At 43.2% G+C, this 25137-nt stretch overlaps 1 protein-coding gene across 1 annotated transcript in view; it reads right to left on the bottom strand.

Moving 5' to 3' along the window:
* rint1 (RAD50 interactor 1) overlaps positions 1-25137 on the bottom strand; it is a 107187-nt gene that overhangs the window by 8912 nt on the left and 73138 nt on the right. The window contains exons 12-14 of the mRNA XM_084552149.1: positions 23732-23952; positions 8264-8444; positions 7471-7589 (exon numbers count right to left, since the gene is read on the bottom strand). Coding sequence (XP_084408275.1) covers positions 7471-7589; positions 8264-8444; positions 23732-23952 — 521 coding nt within the window. The remainder of the gene's footprint in view (positions 1-7470; positions 7590-8263; positions 8445-23731; positions 23953-25137) is intronic.

A 25137-nucleotide genomic window follows, 5' to 3' on the forward strand; every position in this document is an offset into this window, starting at 1 on the left:
ACTGTTGCAAGTGCGGATACATTCAATGTTTGTTTCATTGTACCCAATTCCTGGGACATGGAATCCATATTTTGGGACAATCTCCACACATCATCCTGCAGGTGCTCAACTGCTTGTGCGACTGGGGTCATGAACTCTTTGATGTCCTTTAAAATCTCTGTATGATGGTGAGTTAAGCGCCAGTTAAGGTTTGCTGAAAACTGATTCCTCAGAAATGTTGATTGTTTGTCCAGAGTTTCATGTAAGCGTTGTTCATATGTTGCTGTGATATTTTTAAATAAAGTTGTAACCGTTTTTTCAAGCTCCTCCTTGTGTTGTTTTTGTGTTTCCCTTAGAATTTTAAATTCTTCCTCCAAAGTTACTTTTATTGTTTTATCAGTGTCCACTGGTTCCTCCATTGATTCAGTCGTCCATAAAGATGAACAACCATCCTGATTTCCAACTTCACCCTGAGATGCCACTGCCAGAGGAATGAGAGGCTGAGACAGATCCGGGTTCAATGTACCACATAAATCCATATCTAATAAGGAGTATGTGGTCCTTTTCTCTTCAGATGGCTGAGTTTGACTGCCGTTTTGCTTTGTTGTGGCCATTTCGACAGGTGTTGGTTGAAGAGGGTGGAATTTTTTAGTTTTTATTTTTGCAAATCCAGGGTTTTAGTGAATCCAGATATCTGGGGTGCCACTTTTTGTAGCGGGTTTGACTCGTTTTTAATTTTGGGGTGCCAGTCAGAGTCAAGTCTGACAACGAAAAATAAAACAGAACAAACAAAAAAAATAATTAGTCAACCCACACAAAATAATAACCAGGCAAATCAAATACATCCATAAACCCCAAAAGCAATCAACCAACCCAGCAAGGTAATTTCCACCATATATATTTCACAATTATGATCCACAGTGCCAAAACAAATAAACAAAAAAAGGGGCGCGCCTTAGTCCGTCTATTAATCCCAGTTCAGTCCGGTGGGAAAAGTCTGTTTCAGGGTTCGGCAAAATCCCAGTTCAGTCCAGTACCTGCGCCCCCACAAAACAACAACTCAAACTCCGCTCCGGGTTTTACCGCGGCTCCGACACAAAATAAGGAAATAACTCATAATAACAGCGTCTCTCGTCGCAGTGCAGCAAACGGCACATACAAAACAAAAAATGCACACCGGGTACTCACGGTACCGAAGTTTTTTTTTAACGTTGTCAGTCAGTCAGTCAGAGTCGGACTTGCTCCACTGGACCGGTATCTCCCGACTCCTGAGACAGCTGATCCGACAGGGAAATAAACAAATCCAAGCGGCGTTCGTGCCGACAGAACTCCAGCGAGAGGATTAAGTGGACCGCTGTCACTCTTCTCCTCCACGGACTCTCCTTCTGACTCTTTGCTACGGGCGGCTCACCGGTGACTCTCATCATAAATGCCCTTCCTGGAGGACGGATTCAAACTGCGCGGGAATCGGTGGATTATTTTCCATTGGAATAGGAGATGAATGTGGGTGGATGACGGAGGAAGCCATGAATGGAGGTGTGTTATGTGATTCTGACTTTGCGGGCGCTACAAAGTGGCGCTACAATAATTGTATAATTATTCTCTATGTGGCATCAAAGTATGTTAAAACAGCTTCACCAATCACACACACTCACAGACAGCCACCAGAGAGAAATGCTATGGCTCCATCTGCTGGACAAAGTAGCACACTACTTGAAATGATGATGGAATCAGTAAGACAGTGAAAGTCTTACTGTATTCTCTCTGTGGCATCAACAAACAATTGTATAATTATTCTCTCTGTGGCATCAAAGTATGTTAAAACAGCTTCACCAACTATTACAGGTTAAACAACACACACACACTGGCAGACAGCCACCAGAGAGAAATGCTATGGCTCCATTTGCTGGACAAAGATGGAATCAGTAAGACAGTGAACGATTTCACTTTCACCACCACAACAGGCCCAAAGTTTAACGAAAACTCACAATTTTCGTTAAACCATAGTCTGTCCTGACAAAATTTGAAGAGAATCCAATCACCCTGACAGTAACAGCAGGTCACATTATAAACACGGTCCAAAATCAGACATTTCCTGTTCACAATAGGTGGCGCTACTATAATTGTATGAATATTGACATATGCATGTGTGCAGTTAGGCACCAGTAACAATACTGTAAAGTTTGATGCACTTTGGACTGAATTACAGCACGTTTAATGCAACTTCCTGTTTCATGGCGCGTCATGAAACTTTGAGGGGCCAGAACACCCACGCCACTTCAACGAAAAGTCAATAAACATATGTTTTTATCGTTCATCTATCTTCCGACTACCTAATTCCAAATTTTAAAGTCAATCTGATAAGGTTTAATGCCTGATTTACACACTCTACCAAAAAAAATTTTGTCCAACTTTCACTGTTTTATCAAAATAACCGACTTCTTGTTGGGTATGGCTCCAATTGACTTTTTTGTGCGTCCTGGGATGTTACATATATGTGACATACTTCCAGATTTTTAGACGCAATGGGCTTCAGGGGCTGGTCCGTAGATGGAGCTACAGAGCCATTTTGCCACGCCCGTGCTCAAGGCACTTACACATTAAAATTTTCAGGCGAACTCATTTTTCTGCAAATTTTCAGGACTTTTCGTGCATGTTTAGACATCAAAAGCATTTTCCAAAGATCCAAATAATAATAATAATAAAAAGAAACAGTACGAAAACAATAGGGTCCTTGCAACTCCGTTGCATGGCCCCGTTGGGCCCCTGCACTTCATTGCTCGGGCCCTAATAATAATTAAAGCTGCGAGCAGCGTTGAACATGCCCTCGCACCCCACGTCCCCACGTCTGGGACCGGCAAGGACGGGGTCACTGCAGTTCTCAGGGGATACACTGGAGTAGCAATGCACCGTGGCACGATGCACAGTCTGTGCAATTCAATATTTTACACAGCAACTCATCTGTGGAAGCTGTAAGTCTTGGCTGTTTTGAATGTATTCTCTCTGTGGCATCAAAGTATGTTAAAACAGCTTCACACACACACACACACACACACACACACACAGACAGACAGCCACCAGAGAGAAATGCTATGGCTCTATCTGCTGAGACAACCAAGACACAACCAAAGTTTTGTCCAACTTTCACAGTTTTATCAAAATAACAGACTTCCTGTTGGGTTTAGAATATGGCTCCAACTGACTTTTTTGTGCATCCGGGGATGTTACATATATGTGACATATTTCCAGATTTTTAGACGCAACGGGCTTCAGGAGGTGGTCCGAAGATGGCGCTACAGAGCCATTTTGCCATGCCCAGTGCTCAAGGCCCTTATACATTAAAAATTTCGGCTGAACAAAGACGTCTGCAAATTTTCAGGACTTTTCATGCATGCTTAGGCATGATTTCATTGGAGGAAAGACGCAGAAAGTACAAAAACAATAGGGTCCTTGCAACTCCATTGCAGGGCCCCGTTGGGCCCCTGCACTTCGTTGCTCAGGCCCTAATAATAATAATAATAATAAAAATAATAATAATATTAATAAACAGTACGAAAACAATAGGGTCCTTGCAACTCCTTGCATGGCCCTGTTGGGCCCCTGCACTTCATTGCTCGGGCCCTAAATATCAAAATCAGTGGATGGCTCTAGAAAACTGTCAGTTACCATTAACTTTACTGGGTTTGCATTAACTTTGTTTGCCACCTGAATTGCTTAATATTAGCTGACATACCATGAAGCAAGACATAGTTTAGTTATTTACAGAGAAAATTCTACATTATTAACTTGTTAAATTACCGTTTCATTTTCTGCTCTTTTCGCTGTCTGTGGCAGTGATTGACATCAGCTCCGTGTTAGCATGTAGCTTTTACTTTGCCGGGCGGCTGGGACTAGTGGGTTTGGTCAAATGGCTGTGATTGGCTGGATGGCTGTCAATAAATCTAACTTGACCAATGGGTTTTCATGTCTGGGGGACTGATGTGCGCTCCATTTCAGTACGCTGGTACACTGCCAGGGCGGGCAAACGGTTTAATACCTTAGGAAAAAGTAGAGGGAATGAAATCACCGTGTTGAAAGAGTGGGGGTGCTGCAACACCCCCATCCCCCACGGGTGTGATGTCTATGATTCTTCCAGAAGCGTATTTTTGAGGTCAGACACTGATGTTGGACGAGAAGGCCTGGCTTGCAGTCTTCAGTCTAATTCATCCCAAAGGTGTTCTATCAGGTTGAGGTCAGGGTTCAGTGCAGGCCAGTCAAGTTCTTCTACACCAAACTCGCTCATCCATGTCTTAATGGAGAGTTGGCAACAAGATGGCGCAGACGATGGTAGCCACGGTGTTTTGGTGTGCTCTACTTTGTTTTGCTTTTTTGTTTGTGTAGCAAGACGATGTGTGTCTGCTCCTGAATGCAGCCTGCTGCCGCTGGGCCCTCACCTGGTGTTTTTATTTTAGCCAATCAGGGCCTGAGGCTACAGCATAAGAGGAGGTCGTACCACCCGATCAGGCATTTTTCCTTTTTGACCACTTAGAGGGAGAGGCACGGGATGAGATCAGGAATCCTTCTAGTACGGAAAGAAGCGACCCGACTAAAATTATTGCTGCCTTGCGAGAGCTATATGGTTGCTCTGATTCTTATGTAGCCTTACAGGAAGCATTTTTCTCGAGGCGACAGCAAGAAGGTGAGTCGCTTCAGGAGTTCTCCCTTGCCCTCATGAGCCTGACGGCTTCTGTGAAACAAAGTGCACCGAGTGATATGCTGAATGCTGAGGCGTTGTTGCGCGACCAGTTTGTTGAGAAAGTTTGTGATGGGTCCCTCCGACGACAGTTGAAGCAACTTGTGCGCGGACAGCCCACAGTCTCTCTGCTGGAAGTGAGGGCAAAGGCGATACGGTGGGAGCGGGAGGGGTTGCCAGGGGGCGCGAGAGGCCGGAGCCACTCGGTCCCGTTGGTGCTGGGTCTACAGTATGGTGTTCAGAGTGCCTCTTCGGCGGTGTGCCCACCTCAGGCCTCTGAGCTGCGGGAGTTGTGAGAGATGTTGAAACTTCAACAGCAACAACTTACTGAGACCAGTGATCAGCTAAAGCCCCGTCAGCAGCATGATCATCCCCCGCACCGTGGCCCTGTGATCTGCAGGCGGTGTCAGCAACCTGGCCAGGGAGTGCAAAGGTGTGTGTCCCCCTTCATCCTCAGCCTTCAGTGACGGCGGCTTCTTGGCCGGGCATACCACATGGTCCTGCTCAGCAGCCGGGAAACTAGAGCCCGCCGAACTACGGAGCCAAGGTTTGGGGGGTATTACCAGTGGCTCATTGGTTGTTTTAGGGGATGAAGCCAAGTTGATTGCTGAATGAGGTGTGAAGGTTCCTCGTTTGGTGTATTCTCCAAAAGTTTCTACTGCCAGCATTTTGAGACTTGGGGCCAGGAAAAGCTTTGGTCCTGCAATTGGTTACAGCTCTGAGCAGCTGATGGGCTGCCCATTCCTTACCTAGGCTACCTGGAGCTTGAAGTCGGGCTCTGTGGCAAGTCATTGCCTGGGTGTGGGTTACTGGTGGTGAGGGACCCCCCATCCGACGTGTCTTCTCATGCCCCTGGGGTACTGGGGATGAATATCTTGAAAAGTTGCTATAGCACGCTTCTGGGACAACATGGTCCCGTCCTTTTTGACCTGCCTACTGTCACCAAAGCGCCAAGCTCTGTGGTGCAGGCACTGCAACAGTGTCACCAGGCCTCCACAGTTCCGTCCCCTGAAGCCTCTGGCCGAGTCAAGGTCCGTGGCAGAAAGGCATGTCGCATTCTGGGGGGAACCGTGAAAATGGTCCCTGCCACATGTTCTGCACAGTATTCGAGCGCTATGGTGTTGTTTGAGCCTCCGGAGGAGGGCCTTCAAGCCGGCCTGTTAGCCTCGCCAGCACTGGTCTGTGTTGAGGGGGGGACTGCACACATTCCCATCGTGAACGTGGGTTCTTCTGATGTGTTGCTTTACCCTTGGACAGTGGTGGGCGCCTTGAGTGACATCGGTGTGGTAAGTTTGCCTGCTGGTGTCGAGGAGGTTCCAACTCATGTGGCCACTATGGCGTCCCACGTTGTGGTTCCTACACTACAGGAGCAGCTAAAGACCGTTGATTTGTGGGGTGGAGAGCAACAAGAGGTGAGGGCCCTCCTTCTGAAATATGTCTCTGCCCTGTCCGCTCACGATGGAGACCTGGGCTATACTGATTTAATCAGCCATGAAATCCCTCTCATAGATGAAGCCCCAGTTCGACAGCACTACAGGTGCATTCCGAGTGCAGAGTATACAGAGTATGAGGCCGTGAAAGAACACATCAATCAGCTTCTCATGGATGCACAGACTGGGGCCCGATGGTTTTCCACTATGGACTTAGCCGGCGCATACAACCAAGTCCCAGTTGCAGAAATGTATCGCCCAAAGACTGCGTTTTGTACAAACTGGCAACCTCCCACTACAGTCTCTGAGCTGCGATCCTTTCTTGGAGTCACCAGCTACTACCATCGCTTTGTGGAGGGATTTGCCAAGTTGGCTTCCCCTCTGCATCGCCTTGTGGCTGAGTTGGGGGAGTCGAATCCAAGTGGTATAAGCGATGGGTCCCTGATGTGTGGGCCAAAAAACACCAGCAAAGCTTTGAGGCCCTAAAGTCCAAGCTCTGTACTGCCCCAGTGCTGGCCTACGCCAACTTCACCATTCCCTTCATTTTAAGTCAAGGTTGCTTGATTTATGTTAGGTTGTTTCTGTTTAGTCTGATGTAGCTTTATTGCTCCATCTGGTGATATTTTGGACTTATTGGTCAAAGGTGTGCTCACCTTTGCCAACACAATACGCAGGCGATGACACAGGAGAGGAAATCGTGCTGGTGCACTGGTGCGCCTCCGTCAGCGCGGACATCGCACTCCGCTGCCAGGCACTTTTCCTCTCTAATGTGCGCTCACTGTGTAACAAGAGCAGATCACCACACAGAGCTCTCCGGCAAGACGAAAGGTGGTGGTCTATGTATTTACATTAACTGTAGCTGGTGAACCAACGTGACAGTGATCCAGCAGTACCATTCCCCGAACATGGAATCATTTTTCATAAACTGCAAACCCTTTTACTCCCCCCGTGAGTTTTCTTCATTCATTCTGGTCGGTGTTTACATTCCGCCGGCAGTCAAACGTCCATGACACACAGTGTGCGCTGGCCGACCAGATTCTACACGTGGACAAAACATATCAAATATGAAACAGAATACAGGAACAACATACAAGATCTTGGACCAGAAGAAGGCAGTACTAGGAACAGCTAAAATACAGTGCAGGACACCCAATCTTCTAGGGCTCTGGTGGAGGACCTCAGCTTCAAGAAAAAAAGGACGCCCATAGGGATGAGAAGGGAAGCCAGCAACCGAAACCCGAGTTCCCGATTGAATGACATGTCAACATATGTCCTCAGATGGTACTTGTGGCAAATTATCACACACAGCAGACATACACACAAACTTACTGCTTGAAAAAATTCTCAGGTCTTTTGCAGAAGTGACCAAACAAAGGAAATAGGTTTCTGGTCATGTCAAACTGAAGTTGAGCTGCCCCACCATCACTGAAGTGATTAGACAGGATCACCTACAAGACAAACAGTTGAGGTCAGTTACATTTCAATCCCCTGCGGATATAATGCTTGAGTGCACCAAAATCCAAAGACATTTGTTAAGCTTCTAAAAGTAAGCTGGACCAAATCTGCTTAGTAACATACTACATACAGTATCAGCTACAATATTACCATTGTGGCCCTATTTGCTCTTGAAGACGACAGTCAAACTTTCATTTGCACTCTACAATTTCCATATTTTATTTCTATACATTTCAGTTTTCGATCATATTAACTGATTAATCTTGTAAATACGAAAACTCCTTAAACTGAAACAGTGTGAGTATTTTGTTTGTTTATTACTCTTTATTGATTTGAGAGCTATCACAAATTAATGACATCAAGTTCCAGGGTCTCTACCTTTGGCCCGAGATATCTGAGTGGCAGACAAGGCCAGACAAGAGCCAAACTTCAAAATGGAAGGTCTATGATTTTGAAGATTCAATGTGTATCCTTTCAATAAACTTTTATATACAACATGCCCTTGCATAATGTTTGGATAAGATATATCCAAGATATATATGTGGTTATTAATATGTTCTGCTATAAATATTTATTTTTAAAAAATAATGTAAATAAAAGGTGGGGTAATAACAGTAGTAAGAGTAGAAACAGTAAGGTGGAGTTTTAGTGTGTATCAGTCCCTTACATCTTGGTAGAGAAAGTTATCAAGCCTTTCCGCCAGGCCCTGCCAAGCCACTTGGAACAGAGAAAGACTCAGGACCTGATGAAGATTCAGCAGTCTGTCCCTCACACATAGCATCAGGGGGCATGCTGAATTGGACAAGGACATGGTGGACTGGTCATGATGGGATGACAGAGACAACCACCTGAAGGTACAAAACAAATTAGCATTTATTCTTTAATTATCCTTTCAGTGCAAAACTGTGGAATACTTTTGCATAGACTGTATAAATACGGACAACGTGTCACAACTTCCTTGCATTGACCGAACTGACGCTATTTTCCTGGGGATACGGGCAGCGGCAACTTGAAAGTTTGGAGCCAGAGTCTGTGCAGTCTTTTCCCTTCTTGGCGAGCAGCGTGATACAGGCTTCAGTAAGTGATGTAGGAAGTCTACCTAATTTGGGTGAGTCTGAGAACACTGTGCACAGTTGAGGTGAGAGTATTGAAGAGAATGATTTAAAAAATTTGGCAGAAAAACCGTCAGGTCCAGGGAACTTTGTGATGGGCTTCTCCAAGTTTCCCTGATTGTCAGAAGACAGTGCAGGGATATTTAAATTATTTAAAAAATCCTGCATTACAATACTGTCATTCGGGAATTCGGAAGTGTAAAGCTTGTTGTGAAAGTTACTAAAAGTGTCATTAATTTGGGAGAGATCTGTAGTCAAATTGCCATCTTCCATTCTGATTTTTGTGATATGCTTTGGTTTCTCTTATGGTTAGCCAGCATCTTACCAACCTTGTCGCCATCTATGTAAAACCTGCTCTTGCTCTTTACAAGTTGATGTTGAACTGAATGTGTATACAGGAGGTCAAATTTAACCTGCAGTTCCATTCGTTTTTTATAAAGTTCAGGGTTATTAGCTTGAGCATATTGCAGGTCAATCTCTTTTATTTGTTTGACCAATTCTAGTCTCTCTCTCTCTCTGGAGGCCTTTTTTCATGTTTGCACTGTGGGAAATAAACTAAACTCTCAGAAAGGCTTTCAGCATCCCAAACTATCAGACGAGACATTTCAGGGGAAATATTTATTTCAAGAAAGGTGGATATCTGCTCTTCCATGAATTTCACAAATTTGTTCTCAGACAACAGGGTTGAATTAAAACTCCGACTATATGGATATATGCTGCGCTCCACTGGAGCCAAATATCTTCCGAAGGACTCCAAATAACACCAAAGTTATATGGGTGAGTTAACGATCGTATTTTATGCCAGAAATAAGGTCCAGGTTGTAAAAAACAGTAGTTCCCCTTTAACATTCCGGCTTTGAAAGTTTAAAGTACTATTCATTTCTTTTTTTTTTTTTTTTCAAATTTCTTTATTGAATCCCTCCTAGTTACCCATGTCAGATGTAGTCACAGTAAACAACTAAATTATTACATTGCGATGTATAACAACATAAGTAAATAATTAAAGTACAGAAAGACAAAGCATAGTGAAATATTACAATGATAAAGAAGAAAGTAGGGGAAATAAAATAAGTAAATTAATTAATTAATTAATTAATTAATTAATTTTCAAAAGGGGGGGGGGGGGGGTCAAAGATCCCTTCTGTGCGAACCTTAACTTCTCTAACTGTAGACATTGTAAAATTTCACGTATCCAACTGTTGTGAGTCGGTGGAGAAACATGTTACCATTCGAAGAGAATGATACGCCTGGCAACACGCTGTGTAGTAATAGACAGGTTTTTAGACGGAGAGAGACCAAAAACAGCAGTCAGCTGATTTGGTTCTAAATTTGTGTTGAGAGCCTGTTTCAGAGTTTGGAATATATCAGACCAAAAGTGAGCATGGCCGGCTGGGGACTGTTTGCAGCAGTTACAAGCATCACTGTGACTGGGATACAGTGCCCTCCATAATTATTGGCACCCCTGATTAAGATGTGTTCTTTAGCTTCTAATAAATTCATTTTTTTATAAATAATAACGGGACCACAATGAAAAAAAGAGTAAAATCCAACCTTCAATTCAAGTGCATTTATTCAGAAGGAAAAAAATCCCACATTAAGAAATAATTATTTTACATCAAATCATGTGTGCCACAATTATTAGCACCCCTGATGGTAATACTTTGTACAACCCCCTTTTGCCAACAAAACAGCACCTAATCTTCTCCTATAATGTTTCACAAGATTGGAGAAAGCAGAAAGAGGGATCTTTGACCATTCCTCTTTGCACAATCTCTCTAAATCATCCAGCGACCTGGGTCCTCTCCTCTGCACTCTCCTCTTCAGCTCACCCCACAGGTTTTCAATGGGGTTGAGGTCTGGGGACTGAGATGGCCATGGGAGGAGCTTGATTCGGTGTCTGGTGAACCATTTCTGTGTAGATTTGGCCATATGTTTAGGGTCATTATCTTGCTGAAAGACCCAGTGACGACCCATTTTCAGCTTTCGGGCAGAGGCCATCAGATTTTGATTTAAAATGTCCTGGTATTTCAAAGCATTCATGATGCCATGCACCCTAACAAGGTTCCCAGGGCCTTTAGCAGAGAAACAGGCCCACAGCATCACCGATCCTCCCCCATACTTCACAGTGGGCATGAGGTTCTTTTCTGCATACTCATCTTTTTTGTTACGCCAGACCCACTTAGAGTGTTTGTTGCCAAAAAGCTCTATCTTTGTGTCATCTGCCCAAAGCACACGGTCCCAGTTGAAGGCCCAGTACCGCTTAGCGAACTCCAGACGTTTGCGGTTATGATTTTGAGTGAGAAAAGGTTTTTTCCGTGCATGCCTCCCAAACAACTTGTTGGCATGTAGATAGCGCCTGATGGTTGTTTTGGAGACTTTGTGACCCCAAGATGCAACCATTTGATGCAATTCTGTAACAGTGAGCTTTGGAGATTTTTTTATTTCTCTTACCATCCTCATCACTGTGCGTGATGGCAAAATAAACTTGCGTCCTCTTCCAGGCTTGTTTACCACTGTTCCGGTTGTTTTAAACTTCTTAACGATTCCTCTGACCGTAGATATGGGCAGGTGTAGGCGAGTGGCTATTTTCTTGTAGCCATTGCCTGACTTGTGAAGGTCGACACACATCTGCCTTACTTGAACGGTGTGTTCCTTTGTCTTTCCCATGTTGAAGAGAAATGGCCTCTGTGTCACGTCATATTTATACCCCAGGGAAACAGGATGTTTCTAATTACTAATTAAATGTTCCTACATACTCTGATCAACTTTGTAAACTACTATAGAAATGACAGAAATACTTTAATTACATGTATTTCCTAGGAATTGTTAGGGGTGCCAATAATTGTGGAACAGGTGATTTTATGAAGAATAATTATTTCTTAGTCAGGGGTTTTTTCCCCCCTTAAAAATTCACTTGAGTTGAAGGTTACATTTTTCTACAATTTTCAGTGTGAGAGTATGTTTCTACAATAAAAATTGAATTTATTTTAAGGCTTTTAACACATATTAACCAGGGGTGCCAATAATTATGGAGGGCACTGTATATCTTGGCCAACTTAGCATTGGTGAAATGGGCTCTATGAAGCACCTTCCACTGTAACAGACCACGTCTGGAACAAATCGACGAAGATGCAGTGGGGACTAGGCTCAGAAGTGCAATCTTATTATAAATGACAGATATCAGTCGTTTTTGTTGCAAGTTGAGAGACAGGACTTGGTCCATTTCAGCCTCGGGGGGGCGGTTTGGGAAATGTGGGAACTGCTTTTGGATAAAGTATCTCATTTGAAGGTACCGAAAAAAGTGGCTATTGGGGAAACTGTATTTGTCTGATAGAAATGTAAAGGATAAAGTACTATTAATTTCTATGTAGCAGTATTAAATGTAAACTGAAAGCAGAGCATGGTGTCAGAACTCCAGGGCTCGGTTTAGTAATATGAACAGGTAATAGAATGGTCCAGGTAAAAAGGCTCTCAGAACAATATTACCCCCCACTCTCCTCTCCATAACAAGACTGCTGCCAAAGAGCATAGCAGCAAGCTCCTTATAACACGCACTGTCCAACAAAAAATCTTCCTGTCTCTTTGTTATCCACATATTGTAAGTGCATATCACACCCCTGGATTATTGTTTAACATTGCTACCACACAGTCAAAAGAAAAAGTACAAAGAAACCCGCTTAAGAATGTCTTGTAAGAGTCTGTAAACAAAGAACTTCATAATAATCCAACTTGAGAGTGCCTTGTGAGTACACAGAAAAGGGAACTACTCATGGTTGTAATACCACAGCTGCCACAGCAGCAAGCTCTCCAACATGGGTCATTAGCATGAAACTCTGGGTCTGCCACAGCCAGTCACAGCCACTTAAGTTGACCGTGGTGGATGAAGCAGGCAGGTTGTCGACATATCTCTGTGCCTCGTTGGCCGAGCGCAGCCACTTTCTATCTCCGATGGGAAGTGTGATGCGGAGCCGGGCAGGGTAAAGCAGGGAGGGCTTGAGCCCTCGGTTATAGAGTTCAGACGTTACCTCCCCGTATTCGGCTCATTTGCTCAGAACCTCTGGGCAGTAGTCCTCCACGATCCGGATCTGTTGACCTTGGTAATCCAGCTTCCCTCTTTGTCTGGCCTCGCGGATCAGAAGCTCCTTCACTTGGAAGCGGTGGAGCCGCAAAATCACCGGGTGCGGCCTCTGACCACGTACGGCTTGGCTGCTCGTGAACGGTGAGCGCGGTCAATTTCAGGTGGGTAAGGGAAAGTGTCTTGCCCAAACACCTCAGAAAGCAGACCGAAGAAAAACTCTATAGGGCATGCACCTTCCGTCGACTCCGCCAGGCCGAATTCAAAAGAGGAAAGGCGTTGACCGTGGTCTTCCACGACGGACTGAATTTGGTCAAACTTGCTTTCCAGTGACCTAAAAGAGGCTTTGAAATCGGTTGCTAGCGCCTTTTGATGCTGGTCTAGCATCTAGACACGGCATCCAGTGTTAAGGTACCTGCCAAGTCGTCTTTTTTCCCTGATTTACCACTCTGCGGCTTAATATTGAGTTGGATACAGGATATTGAAATTACAAAAGTGAGTTCAAATGCTTTGACCTTGTGGGAAGTAGTCTGAATATCCGGAAAAAATAAAAGTTAACACCTTGACACCTGAATTGATTTTTCAATTATATAAAGAAATTAATTATTTGTGTTTTTGCTTACCACTCCGACCGGTCCTACGAGAAACTAGTGCTTGCAAAAGGTTCCTAGGTATTTTTTGAATTTGCACAAACCGACATTGGAGGATTACATGTTATTTCGGCTGCAGTCTGAGCGGAAACCGTGCATCGTGAATTTGTTACACTTGGTGTCAAGGGGTTAATGAGAGCACCAGTTGGCCGCGACTACTCCATATGGCTGTCAACTGGAAGTCCCCAAAAATACCTTATTTCTAACTTCTAAAAACAGTAATTAATGATTGTTGTGTAGACCTGTCAAAGATTATGATTTTACTGTTTTCATGGCCTGTCAATTCCCATTGTGGGAGCAGATAACAGGAATTCTGAATAATAGGCACAGTAGTGTGTACAGTTGGAGCAGTGGGCTGCAGCCTCTAAGGACTGCGTCCGGGGAGCAATTTGGGGGTTAGATGCTCGCTCAGGGCACCTCAGCCATGGACATGGTGGGAGGCGAACCTGGGAGCCCTTGGTCCCAAGGTGCACCTCTAACCACTACTCCACAGCTTAGGGCTGGGCGATTAATTGAATTTCGATTTCGATTTTGGCTTCCCTCGATCATGAAAATAAGATAATCGTAATAAAACGATCATACTGCCGCACGCCGTGTCTTGTGTGGTTAATGCAGCGAACGCTTCCATCTCCACTTGTGCGCTCCGCTCCGCTCTGACCCCGCCGAAAAAAAAAAAAAAAAAAGAAGCGTAGAAGAAGACGATAGAAGATGGTAGAAAGGCAGCCTTTGGTCGGGAAGAAAGGTAAAGCGAATTCTGTGGCGTGGAAACACTTCGGTTTCGAGGAGTCTGACTCGGAACAAACGAAGATACTGTGCAAGATATGTCACGCTACTAAGGTTGCCAACCATCCCTTCAAAAACGGAAAATAAAAAATACTGTGTAAAATGTCAATGGATTTGAGGAATAACCAGGCGCTTTATATGAACATTTACGGTAAATTATTCCCAGGCCGTCTCCTAAGTCTGGGATAGTGTTTATTTTTTATTTTTTACATATTATTTAATTAACTTTATTGATATATTTTTCTCTTATTTATAAATAAGAGAAATATATATATATATATATATAAATATATATTTGTATTTTTCTTGCTTTTCAGTTCAAATGTATCGTGTCAAAAGAAATACCAGAGTTAAAAGTTCAATAAATGCTTGTTCTCAAATCAATGAATAATCGTCTTTAATAATCGTGATTACAATATCAATCAAAATAATCGTGATTATGATTTTTGCCATAATCGAGCAGCCCTACCACAGCTCCCTCCAAGTGGGTTTTGAGGGTTTGTTATTTTACCTGAGAACTAGCAAACATGATTCAATATCCAGCTAGTTTCCAATAATGGACCTCAGCTCATCTCGCAGGAAATGGCTGGATTGCTGCAAACTAATGGAGTGCAACATATTAAGTCAGCTCCATACCATCCTGCTACAAACACCCTTACAGAAAGGTTTGTCCAAACAATGACACATGCCTTGAAGCATCACAAGGACAAGGAAGTTTGCACAAGCAGTCCAACTCCTCCAGCATGGCACATCAATACGTGCCATTGCCAGATAGTTTGCTGTGTCTTCCAGCACAGTTTCAAGAGCACCGAGGGGATTTCGAGAGACAGGTAGTTACTCTAGGACAGATGGACAGGGGCAGTATCTGCTCCTTTGTGCAAGGAGGAACAGGATGAGAACTGCCAGAGCCCTACAAAATTACCCCCAGGAGGCCATTGGTGTGAATGTCTCTGACCAAAAAATATGTTCTTTTCACCAAAACTGACATGATAATGTAAAGTCATAACTTCATAAACATAAGGATTTTGGAGCTAATTAAGCTAGGATGATGTGCTTAAGGAAGAAATATTATTTTAACTAGATGATCACGAGCCATCATAAAGGGGTCCATGCCGTGGCGAAGAGGCATAAGTCGCCAGTAGCGCCCCCTATGTATATATATTGCACCAAACTTGGTGGGGTTGTAAGGAGTCATCCACAAATTATTAGCGTCAAATTTCAAGCAGTTTAGTATGGTGGTTTGAGAGATATAAACATGTAGTCGTTGTAGTGCCCCCTACAGGACACGGACTGAAAAGGAGGCAAAGTGTCTGCAGAGGAATCCTTTGGCTGACAAGTGAATGAGAGTAAGGCGGGTTGGAAGCAACGGAATTTGGTGGGCTTGTATGCGTTTACTGTGGTGGTTTGTGAGATATAAACATGTAGTCATTTTAGCGTCCCCTTCAGCCCGTAATTTCACGAAACTGCAGTTTTTTAATTACTTTTCGAGCACCCCCTAGAGACCAAGGGTCACAAAAGTACAGAATCACATTATTATCAATGATCTGAAGTTTGATTAAGTTTGGGTATATACTTTACAAAATATTAGCTTTGGAGTTATACTGCGCCACGCTGTAAAAAGTAATTATCCATTAACTTTGTAATCAATAACCCTGCTACAGTTCTTTTGAGAACTTTTCATTATCGTTGTCCATAAATAATACATGCCAAGTTTGGTGAGAATAGGATGAAGGGGCTAGGATGAGTTGATTTTGCTTTGATGCGCAATATTTTCAAAATGGCAGATGGAAATGGGCGTGGCCTAGTCCATTAGAAGCAATGCTTTCTAAGGAATCAGCGGAAGAAAGAATTTTGTTTCTGGGGCACACGGTTCTCGAGATATGAGGCAAAACGTAAATTGGCTTACTATAGTGCCACCTAGCTGCATGCATGTGTATTGACACCTTGGCAAAGTGACATGCTAAGACTTCTACCAAGTTACCAGGTTTGATACCTTTCGCCCTTGCAGTTTGTCCTGGGCAGACACTTTAGCTACGCATACGCAGAAAAAGAGAAATCATTATAATTAGAAGAAGAAGAAGGAGAAAAATTGCAACAAAATCAATAGGGTTCCTGGAACTTCTTTGCATGGACCCCTAATAATACAAACAAAAACAATAGGGTGTCAACCACTTTCAGTGCTTGGATCCCTATTAAAAATCTGAACAAAAACATTAAGGTTCCAATCACTTTCAGCGCTTGGACCAAATTTATGAGGCTTAGTCAAGGTTTGACCAGATTACTAGAGAGAGCAGTGGTTCCATGATGGACTATATAAATCGAATGTGAACAGCACTACACAAGGATATGTAAATTCAAGATGGAACTACCAGATACAGTATTAGCATTCAAGTTGCTGGATACTGCGTGGTTGGACGTAAAAGACTCACATTTAACTCTGACAGCATGTACAGAGTCTGCTTGTATAGTGGAGATTAACCAGGAAACCGTATAGCACAGCAAAGGCGACAGAGGTTTTGCTTTCCTTTTTTTTGTGATCAATTCTTTATTGAGATAAAAACAAAATACAGCAATCAAACATCGAAAGGTTTTGCTTTCCTGTGACTTTTTCTTCTAAGTAATGTTTTCCATTCCATTCAAGCATCAGTGGATGAACTGTACGTCTAATACTTCTGATTTCTCATCGAAATGGCCTCTAAGTCTTTAAAACAGTCCAAGAAGGAGGAAGCTAAGAGTGACGATGCTCACAGTAGCGCATGCCTTGCTAGCACTGAGTTTAAAACTTTGCATGCCTTCGCACACCTTCGCACGCCTTCATTGGAACACCAATTACGCACACTGGAAAAGAAATACAACATGCTAGCTGAGAGCAATGCCACGCATGTAGCCATAGCGGCAGACCAGGAAGGCTGGAGCGGGAGGAATAACATCAGAATTATTGGACTGCAAGAATCTACTGAAAGACCTCGAACTACTGCCTTTTTCTTGGCCCTGCTCGTAGAGCTGTTTGGCAGTAAGACGCTACAGTCTCCCCCTGAACTTGACTGCGCACACAGAGTGGTTACTGCTAAGCCACCTCCCAGAGGATGACCGCAGACTTATTATTCGGTTTCACTGATACCAAGTGAAAGAATTAGTGATCCTGGACCCCCTCAAACAACGAGGGAAACTTCAATATCAGGAGAAACCGATACAGATCTTTTTTCAAAACTACATACCGGACATGAGATACAGGGAAGTTATGTCAAAGTTATACAATCTGGGCCTTAAAACAACACTGCTATTTCCAGCCAGACCTGATTTTCACGCTCTAGGACATTTTCACATTTGTACATTCTATTTCGAGCCATCCAGTGTCATAAACTGGAAAAGCTTTTCACTCCCACATTACACCTGCATCTGCGTTTAGGACGTCCTGTATACCAGCTCGAGGTGTGGCAACATGTTTAATGGGCTATTGTGCTATGTTGAATTGCACTTTACTTAACTTACCATGTTTATACATTTCCACCATTTGTTCGTCAGTTTAACTCTGTTGTGCTAAATTATTATTATTATTATTCTTTTTCTCTCTTTTGGGGAGAATATGATAGCTCATCAGGACTATTTGTCAATTGTCTGAAACTGTGAAAAGGAGGAATTTGGTAAATTTAGGATAGAGTGCCAATGTGTTTGGCAAGGAGGTTCTCTAGCATTAGGAAAGATGAAGGATGGGAGTTGTGGGATGTGGCCTAGGGAGGAAGAAGAGGTTGCAGGTCAAACTGGGGAGTGAGGGCAGTGGGGAAGGGAAAAAGCTAGACGGCATTTTGCATTCTTCTTTCGTTCACTTTACTTTGTTGGCACGCATTTTGGTTACTTATTATTTGGTTGTTGCTGTTTTACTTCTTTCAGTTTTTCTACTTCAGTTTTTGTCAGACAACATGGAACTATTATACATGTTATATCAAATGCTATGTCATGGCAGATATAACCAATGTCCAGGTGGGTGGGGGGCAGACAAAAAAAAGTTATCTCCATCGGTCCTGGACGCAATAAAGCACATAAAGCACATTTTCTCCCACATTCAAAACCTAAAGGCAGACATTGTATTTCTCCAGGAGACACTTAATTAATACAGAACAACAGAGATTGAGCTGACCTTGGATTGGACAGATTTTCCATTGAAAATTTAATGTAAAATCAAAGTGTGCAGCCATACTAATTAGGAAAATGTACATTTTACTCTCAGCTGTGTCCTTGAAGATACAAATGGCCGCTATGTCATTGCTTCAGGTGTGTTGTGCCAGTGACCCATGTTTCAGTGTATGCTCCCAACTGGGATGATATCAATTTTATGAGAGAACTACTATTCTCCTTTCCAAACTTAAACACACATGACGTAATAATGGGAGGTGACATGAACTGTGTCACTGACCCCATGCTGGATATATCTACACTACCGGTCAAAAGTTTTAGAACACCACACTTTTTCCAGTTTTTTACTGAAAATTATTCAGTTTAGTGTCACATTGCACTCTGAAATGAAAGCATAGAACAAATAAGCAATTTGTAGGGTACTGTAGCTCTAAGTCTAAATAAATAAATAAAACTGGGGACATATCCCCCTCTCTTCTATGGGAAACCTTAAAAGCCTTTCTACGTGGCAAAATTAACTCGTACACATCTTATGTAAATACCGCCGCTCGCGTCAAACAACTTGGAGAAACCGATTACAAATACAGACAATCTTAACGCCAGTTAAATTTATCAACAGTAGAGACGCTGAACAACACCAACTGAAGGCCAGGGTTTCCTCGAACCAAATTTTACAGGTCAATAATGAGACAGGTATGCCTACATTAGACCCTGATGAGATAAACAACATTTTAGTAACTAGTTTTTATTCCCATCTCTACAAGTCAGAGGTCTCTAGTGACAGAACATGAATGTTTGAGTTGGATACCCCAACTGTTTCAGCCGATGATAGTGAATTGTTAGATGCCCCCTGTGGCTTTCTGAGATCTCTTCAGCAATCAGATCAATGCGTAACAGCAAATTGCCAGGGCTAGATGGATTTTCAGTAGAATTTTATAAAAAAAAAAAAAATTCTGAGAAATTGGTCCCACTCTTGCTAGAGATGTTTCAACATTAATTTCAAACTGGCTCTATGCTTATGCAAGCATCTATTTCTCTCATTCTCAAGAAAGAAAATGATCCTCTTAATCATTCTTACTACCGCCCAATTTCACTCTTATCCGCTGATGTTAAAATTCTTGCAAAGATCCTGGCCCATTGGCTCAAATACATTGTGCCCTCAATCATCTCTAAAAATCAGACAGAATTCATCAAACAGCAGCACTCATTTACAAATATCATCATTTACATGCCATCCTCTCTCATGGATCCAGAGGTGACCATATCTTTAGACCCTGAAAAGGTTTTTGATAGAGTGGATTGGTCCCACTTGTTTTTTACTTTGAAACACTTCGGCTTTGGAGACAACTTTGTCTCTTGGATCAGATTGCTTTACACTTCACCATAGGAGCTGGTGTGCACAAACTCCAAACGTTCCAAGTGCTTTCCACTCTTCCATGGAACACGCCAGGGTTGCCCTCTATCGCTACTGTTATTTGCCATTGCCATCAAACCACTCTCGATAGCTCTAAAGTCAGAAACCAGATTTCTAGGCATACAGCAATGGGGGCTGAACACAAGGTCCCACTATATACTGATGACTTGCTCTTATACGTGTGTTGATCTATTTTCCAGTATTTCTCATATCATGTCTATTTTGATTACGTTTAGCGGATTCTCTAGATACAAATTAATTGGTACAGGATTCATTGGGCTCACATTGCGAAAGAGTGCTTCAGGGAGCATGAGACATCATTTTCACACATGGATTGGCCACCACAGAGTCCAGACCTTAACCCCACTGAGAACCATTCATTCGTCACATAGCCTACTGTAGCCTACTGTGCAAACCTGTGGGGGCAGTGCTATGATCTGGGGCTGCTGCAGTTGGTCAGGTCCAGGTTCAGTAACATAAAGTGCCCAAAGAATGAGGTTAGCTGACTACCTGATTATACTGAATGAGCAGGTTATTCCATCAATGGATTGTTGCCTGATGGCACGGGCATATTCCAAAATGACAATGCCAGGATTCATTGGGCTCAAATTGCGAAAGAGTGCTTCAGGGAGCATGAGACATCATTTTCACACATGGATTGGCCAGCACAGAGTCCAGACCTTAACCCCATTGAGAACCTTTCGGATGTGCTGGAGAAGGCTTTGCGCATTTGTCAGACTCTCCCATCAACAATACAAGATCTTGGTGAAAAATGAATGCAACACTGAATGTAAATAAATCTTGTGACATTGCAGAAGCTTATCAAAATAATGTTACAGCGAATGCGTGCTGCAATGAAAGCTAAAGGCGGTCCAACAAAATATTAGATTGTATGACCTCGTTTTTTTGGCTAGGCAGTGAATAAAGACTGAGAAAAAGATAATACTGGACAAAACCGTGATGCAGATGCAGCAGAGTTCAATCAATGTTGGTCACATAGAGACAACCCCTGGAAGACTGACTGAAATGGCACAACACACAAATAATGACAAAGGGACACATAGTGTTGTAGAGCAAGGAACTGATGCCCATTTAACCCTCGTGCTACCCTCTTGCATGCTCTCTATCTGTCTGTCCATTCACCTGGGGTCCCAGAGACCCCAAAGGTAGCACGAGGGTTAAAGCCAGGGGAACTTCTGAAGTACAGAGATCAAAACACTATGGCTTTTCCCATAGCCAAAGTACTATCTTGGGCATAGTATCCTGGGTCATTTCAGTAGAATGTGAGGAGCATGCTCGTCTCTGTTATGTGGGGATAGACTTTGTGATGGTTGACACAAAAATACAAATGCATCAAGAAAACTACATTCATACCCTTCGCAAACTGTAACAGTCTAAGGGAAAATCCAAAGTTCTATACCATTCCAAATAGTACAGGCTGTTCTAAAGCATCATAATTACCCTGATTCATTTGGAACAGCTGTTTTAATCAACTCAACTGGTGAAAAACAGCAGCTCTTTGCAGTTTATTTGTGGACAGTCATGGCTAAGACAAAAAGGAGCTCACTGAGGACCTGCGGCTGCGCGTTGTGGCTGCTCACAAGTCAGGAAAGGGCTATAAGGCCATATCTGAATATTTTCAAGTTCCAGTGCCTACAGTGCAAGATGTTCCGCACTGTAGAAAATCTCAGAGCCATGATCAGTTGTGTTGTGGCCAGGAGGAAAGTGAGAGAGGTGAAAAAGAATCCAAGGATCACCACCAAGGCCATCCTGGAGAATCTGGCCTCTGCTGGTGGCAAAGTCTCAAGGCAGAGAGTCCAACGGACACTGCACACTGCTGGGTATCACGGACGCAGTCCAAGGAAGACACCATGTCTCCAGATAAGGCACACAAAAGCCCACTTGGCCTTTGCAAATGCTCATCTGGACAAAGAAGACTTCTGGTCTTATGTTTTATGGATGAAACAAAAATTTAATTGTTTGGCCAAAATGTATATTTCATGTGGCGTAAAAAAGGAGAAGCCTTCATCTCTAGGAACACCATCCCCACTGTCAAACATGTTGGTGGGAACCTCATGCTTTGGGGGTGAGTACCTAATCACAACGACGCCATGAAAAAAGAGCAATACATCAAGATTCTCAGCAACATCATCAAGCAGTCTGCAGAGAAACTTGGCCTTGGGCAACGGAATAGCGCGCCGGACTGGGGAGCTCAGTCCTGACATCATTCTACAGGTGTGTGGTGGAGAGCGTCCTGTGCTCCTGCATCACTGTGTGGCACGGCAGCTGCTCTGCGGCAGAGAAGAAAGCTCTGCAGAGGGTGGTGAAAGCTGCACAGAAGACTGTGGGACACAGTCTATCCACCACCACGGACATTTACACCTCCAGATGCAGGAAAAGGGCCACCTGCATCAGGAAAGACCACACCCACCCTGCACACACACTGTTCGTCCCTCTCCCCTCACGCAGGAGGCTACGGAGCAGGACCACGAGACTGAGGAACAGCTTCTTCCCGGAGGCTGTGAGACTGTTGAACGCTGGAGGACCTCCGTAGCCCCCGTCCCCCCTCCAACAGCCACCCACAGACACATCTGCACAGATTGCAGTTGGTTTTGTACTTGTCACTTTAACTCCCTTTGCACACTGCCTCAATGGTACAGGACTGAATATCACTGGTCATTCATTGCAGTTAATTTGTAGTGTTGACACTTTTTTTACTGCCCATACTTATACACACCTTGCTATTTTGTACAATACTAATTTTATTCTATATTCTATATTTATACTTTTTTTTTACTTATGGCTTAAATCAGGACCAGATAAACCAATTTTGTTCCTTCCCATGTACCAACATGTGTTGTAATGACAATAAAGAATCCTTGAATCGTTGGAAGCTTTTGATTGCTGTAATAGCCAAAAAAGGCTTGTCTATTGATTATTGAGAAGGATATGAATAATTTTGGACATGCCACTTTTTGTTTAAATGTAAATAAAAGCTGAGAAATAGTTTTTGTTTTACACAAAGATGCCTCTTGTACATCGTCTTATTATCTTCTGGGAGACGCCTGTGTCATTTCCAATCAAGAAAAAAACTTGCTGGTTGAATAAAAGTAACTTTAAGTCAAAATTTGCCAGGGGTATGAATAATTTCGGGCTTGACTGTATGTGATGGCTTTTTCTTCAGTTCTTTGTTAATATTCCGTCTCTTTCAGTTAAAAAAAAAAACACCATAAACATTACAGAGAATTAAATCCTTTTTGAGTGGGTAAACATCAGCGTGTGCGTGTGTGTGGGAGTGTGAGTGTGTGTGGGTGTGTGTGTGCGTATGACAAAATCTACCTGCCAAGTTTTACCATCCATCTTTACCAACAAAAGGAGCACCGACCGGTGTTAGCGTGGAGCTGCTATCTCTGCTTGAGAACAAAGGAGCAACCGCTTTAATCCCATCTGCACAGGAACACGGCACAGGAAGACAACAATCTTCGGACCGCAACTCTTACAGCTGACTTACGACAACCGACGTGATTTTCCAGCTTAGAAATTGACTGTGTTCAAATGATCCTGCTTAACTTCTGTGTCTATACATGTGGTTATTTGATTTTGCGAATAAGTATTAGTGTTGTGACTTTTTCTAGTTAGGTTTTGGATAAGTGGCTGTGCCATGGACACTTTTGTCCTGCATCATGTGTTCACATTCTGCGCATGGCACATAGAAGCAAAAAAAGGGAAGAATCTTCTCAAATTCTTTTCAGGTATTTGCTTTAATTGTACGTGAAGTGTGTCAAGAGCTTGATAGGATTTCCTCTGTCAATGAAACTGAATAGACCGGCATGATGCCAATGTAACACTAGGGTAGTTTCGGAAATCATTTGGAGAAAGTACTATGATGGATTTCGCCTAAACTGGAATTAGAAAGAAACTTTAACCACCAATTAAAGTAGCATTCATCAACTGACTGATGTCTCACCTCTCTTGGCAGTATGGTTTGGCTTTTGCAGTGATTTCTCTCATTGTCCATTCCAGCAGCCTTCCCAACATGTCTCCTTTTAATCGATCCAGTAATTCCAACAGACCATCAAAAACAGAGCCCTCCAGAGAAGCCAGGCGGCCCACCTCCATCATACCCAGGTCTCCCAACACCACTTCTGCCCCAAGTGATACTGCTGCCTGTTGCATCTGTAAGAAAAACTGAAGACAGAAAAACAGTAGGCACAAATGTCAGTGAGAAGGTTAATCAAAAAATATCCCCCTGTTTTGGCTGTCCTTTGGCAGCTCAATACAGCTGGTTAGATGCCTACATTTATGAATGTGTCCAAATTTACAAACTGTCAAGTACTGTAGGCTGTAACTGAATCGTGCTCATATTCACATGGTTATTGGGGGCCAAGCAGCGAAGCTGCGAAGGCACCCATTGTGTTTGTACGTTTTCTTCCCTATTATTATTATTCCGCCATGGGAGTCTATGGCAGCCCATAGGACCGTATGGTAAAAAGTTGCGAAATTTTGCACATAGCTTAAGGGCAGTCTCAATATTACTTTGACTGAGTTACATGTAAGCACTAAGCACGGTCTAGCGCCACCAACTGGTCATAATTTGAAGTACATTTGTGTATGTAACTTTTGGACCGTATGTCCGATTTTTGAAAACAAGGTATCGTTGGAATCCTTAGATCATGACGATTTCAACGCACCCTATGACGTCATAATGCGTCATGATAGATTTTTCGCATTTTACGATTTTCTCGAAAACACGAAAAAAGTTTCAGCGGTCACAAATTTTGTCCGATTCTCAGGAAAATTGGCACAGACCGTCTTCTGACCAATGTGCACAAAAGTTATTGTCAGGCGTCTTCAGCTTCGAAACCATTGGGCCGCTACAGCCAATCAAAATCGGCGGGGAAGGCGGCGTTTTCCATTTGAGCTAATATCTCGGCAACGCTTTTGTGCAATGAAACCAAATTTGGTACCATGCTTCCAGACGCTGTCCCAAGTGCACGAAAAAAATCTGGTGTCTTGTGGCCACTAGGGGGCGCTATAATTAGCAAAACATTGTTTTTGCTCATATCTCTTAATGCGTTTTTATTTGAAATGAAATTGTGACATCTGCAGATACCGTGGGTTGCCCCAGTGACAGTTCATGCCAACTTTTCGTGTTAGCCAATCGCAGTTGGTGGCAAAGCCGCCAAACAGCAAGTTTTCTTATATCTCGGTGATGCTTTGACTTCCGAAGACCAAACTTGGTCACACGTTTCGACACTCCCTTAGAAGTGCGCAATAAAAATTTGGTGTCATTCGGCCACTAGGGGGCGATGTAACTAGCAAAATTGCGTTTTTGCTTATAAGGTTTGACCCGTATGCCTGATATTCAAAAAC

Source organism: Chelon labrosus, assembly GCF_963514085.1.
Source record: "Chelon labrosus genome assembly, chromosome: 9".
In the NCBI taxonomy this organism is placed as follows: domain Eukaryota; kingdom Metazoa; phylum Chordata; class Actinopteri; order Mugiliformes; family Mugilidae; genus Chelon; species Chelon labrosus.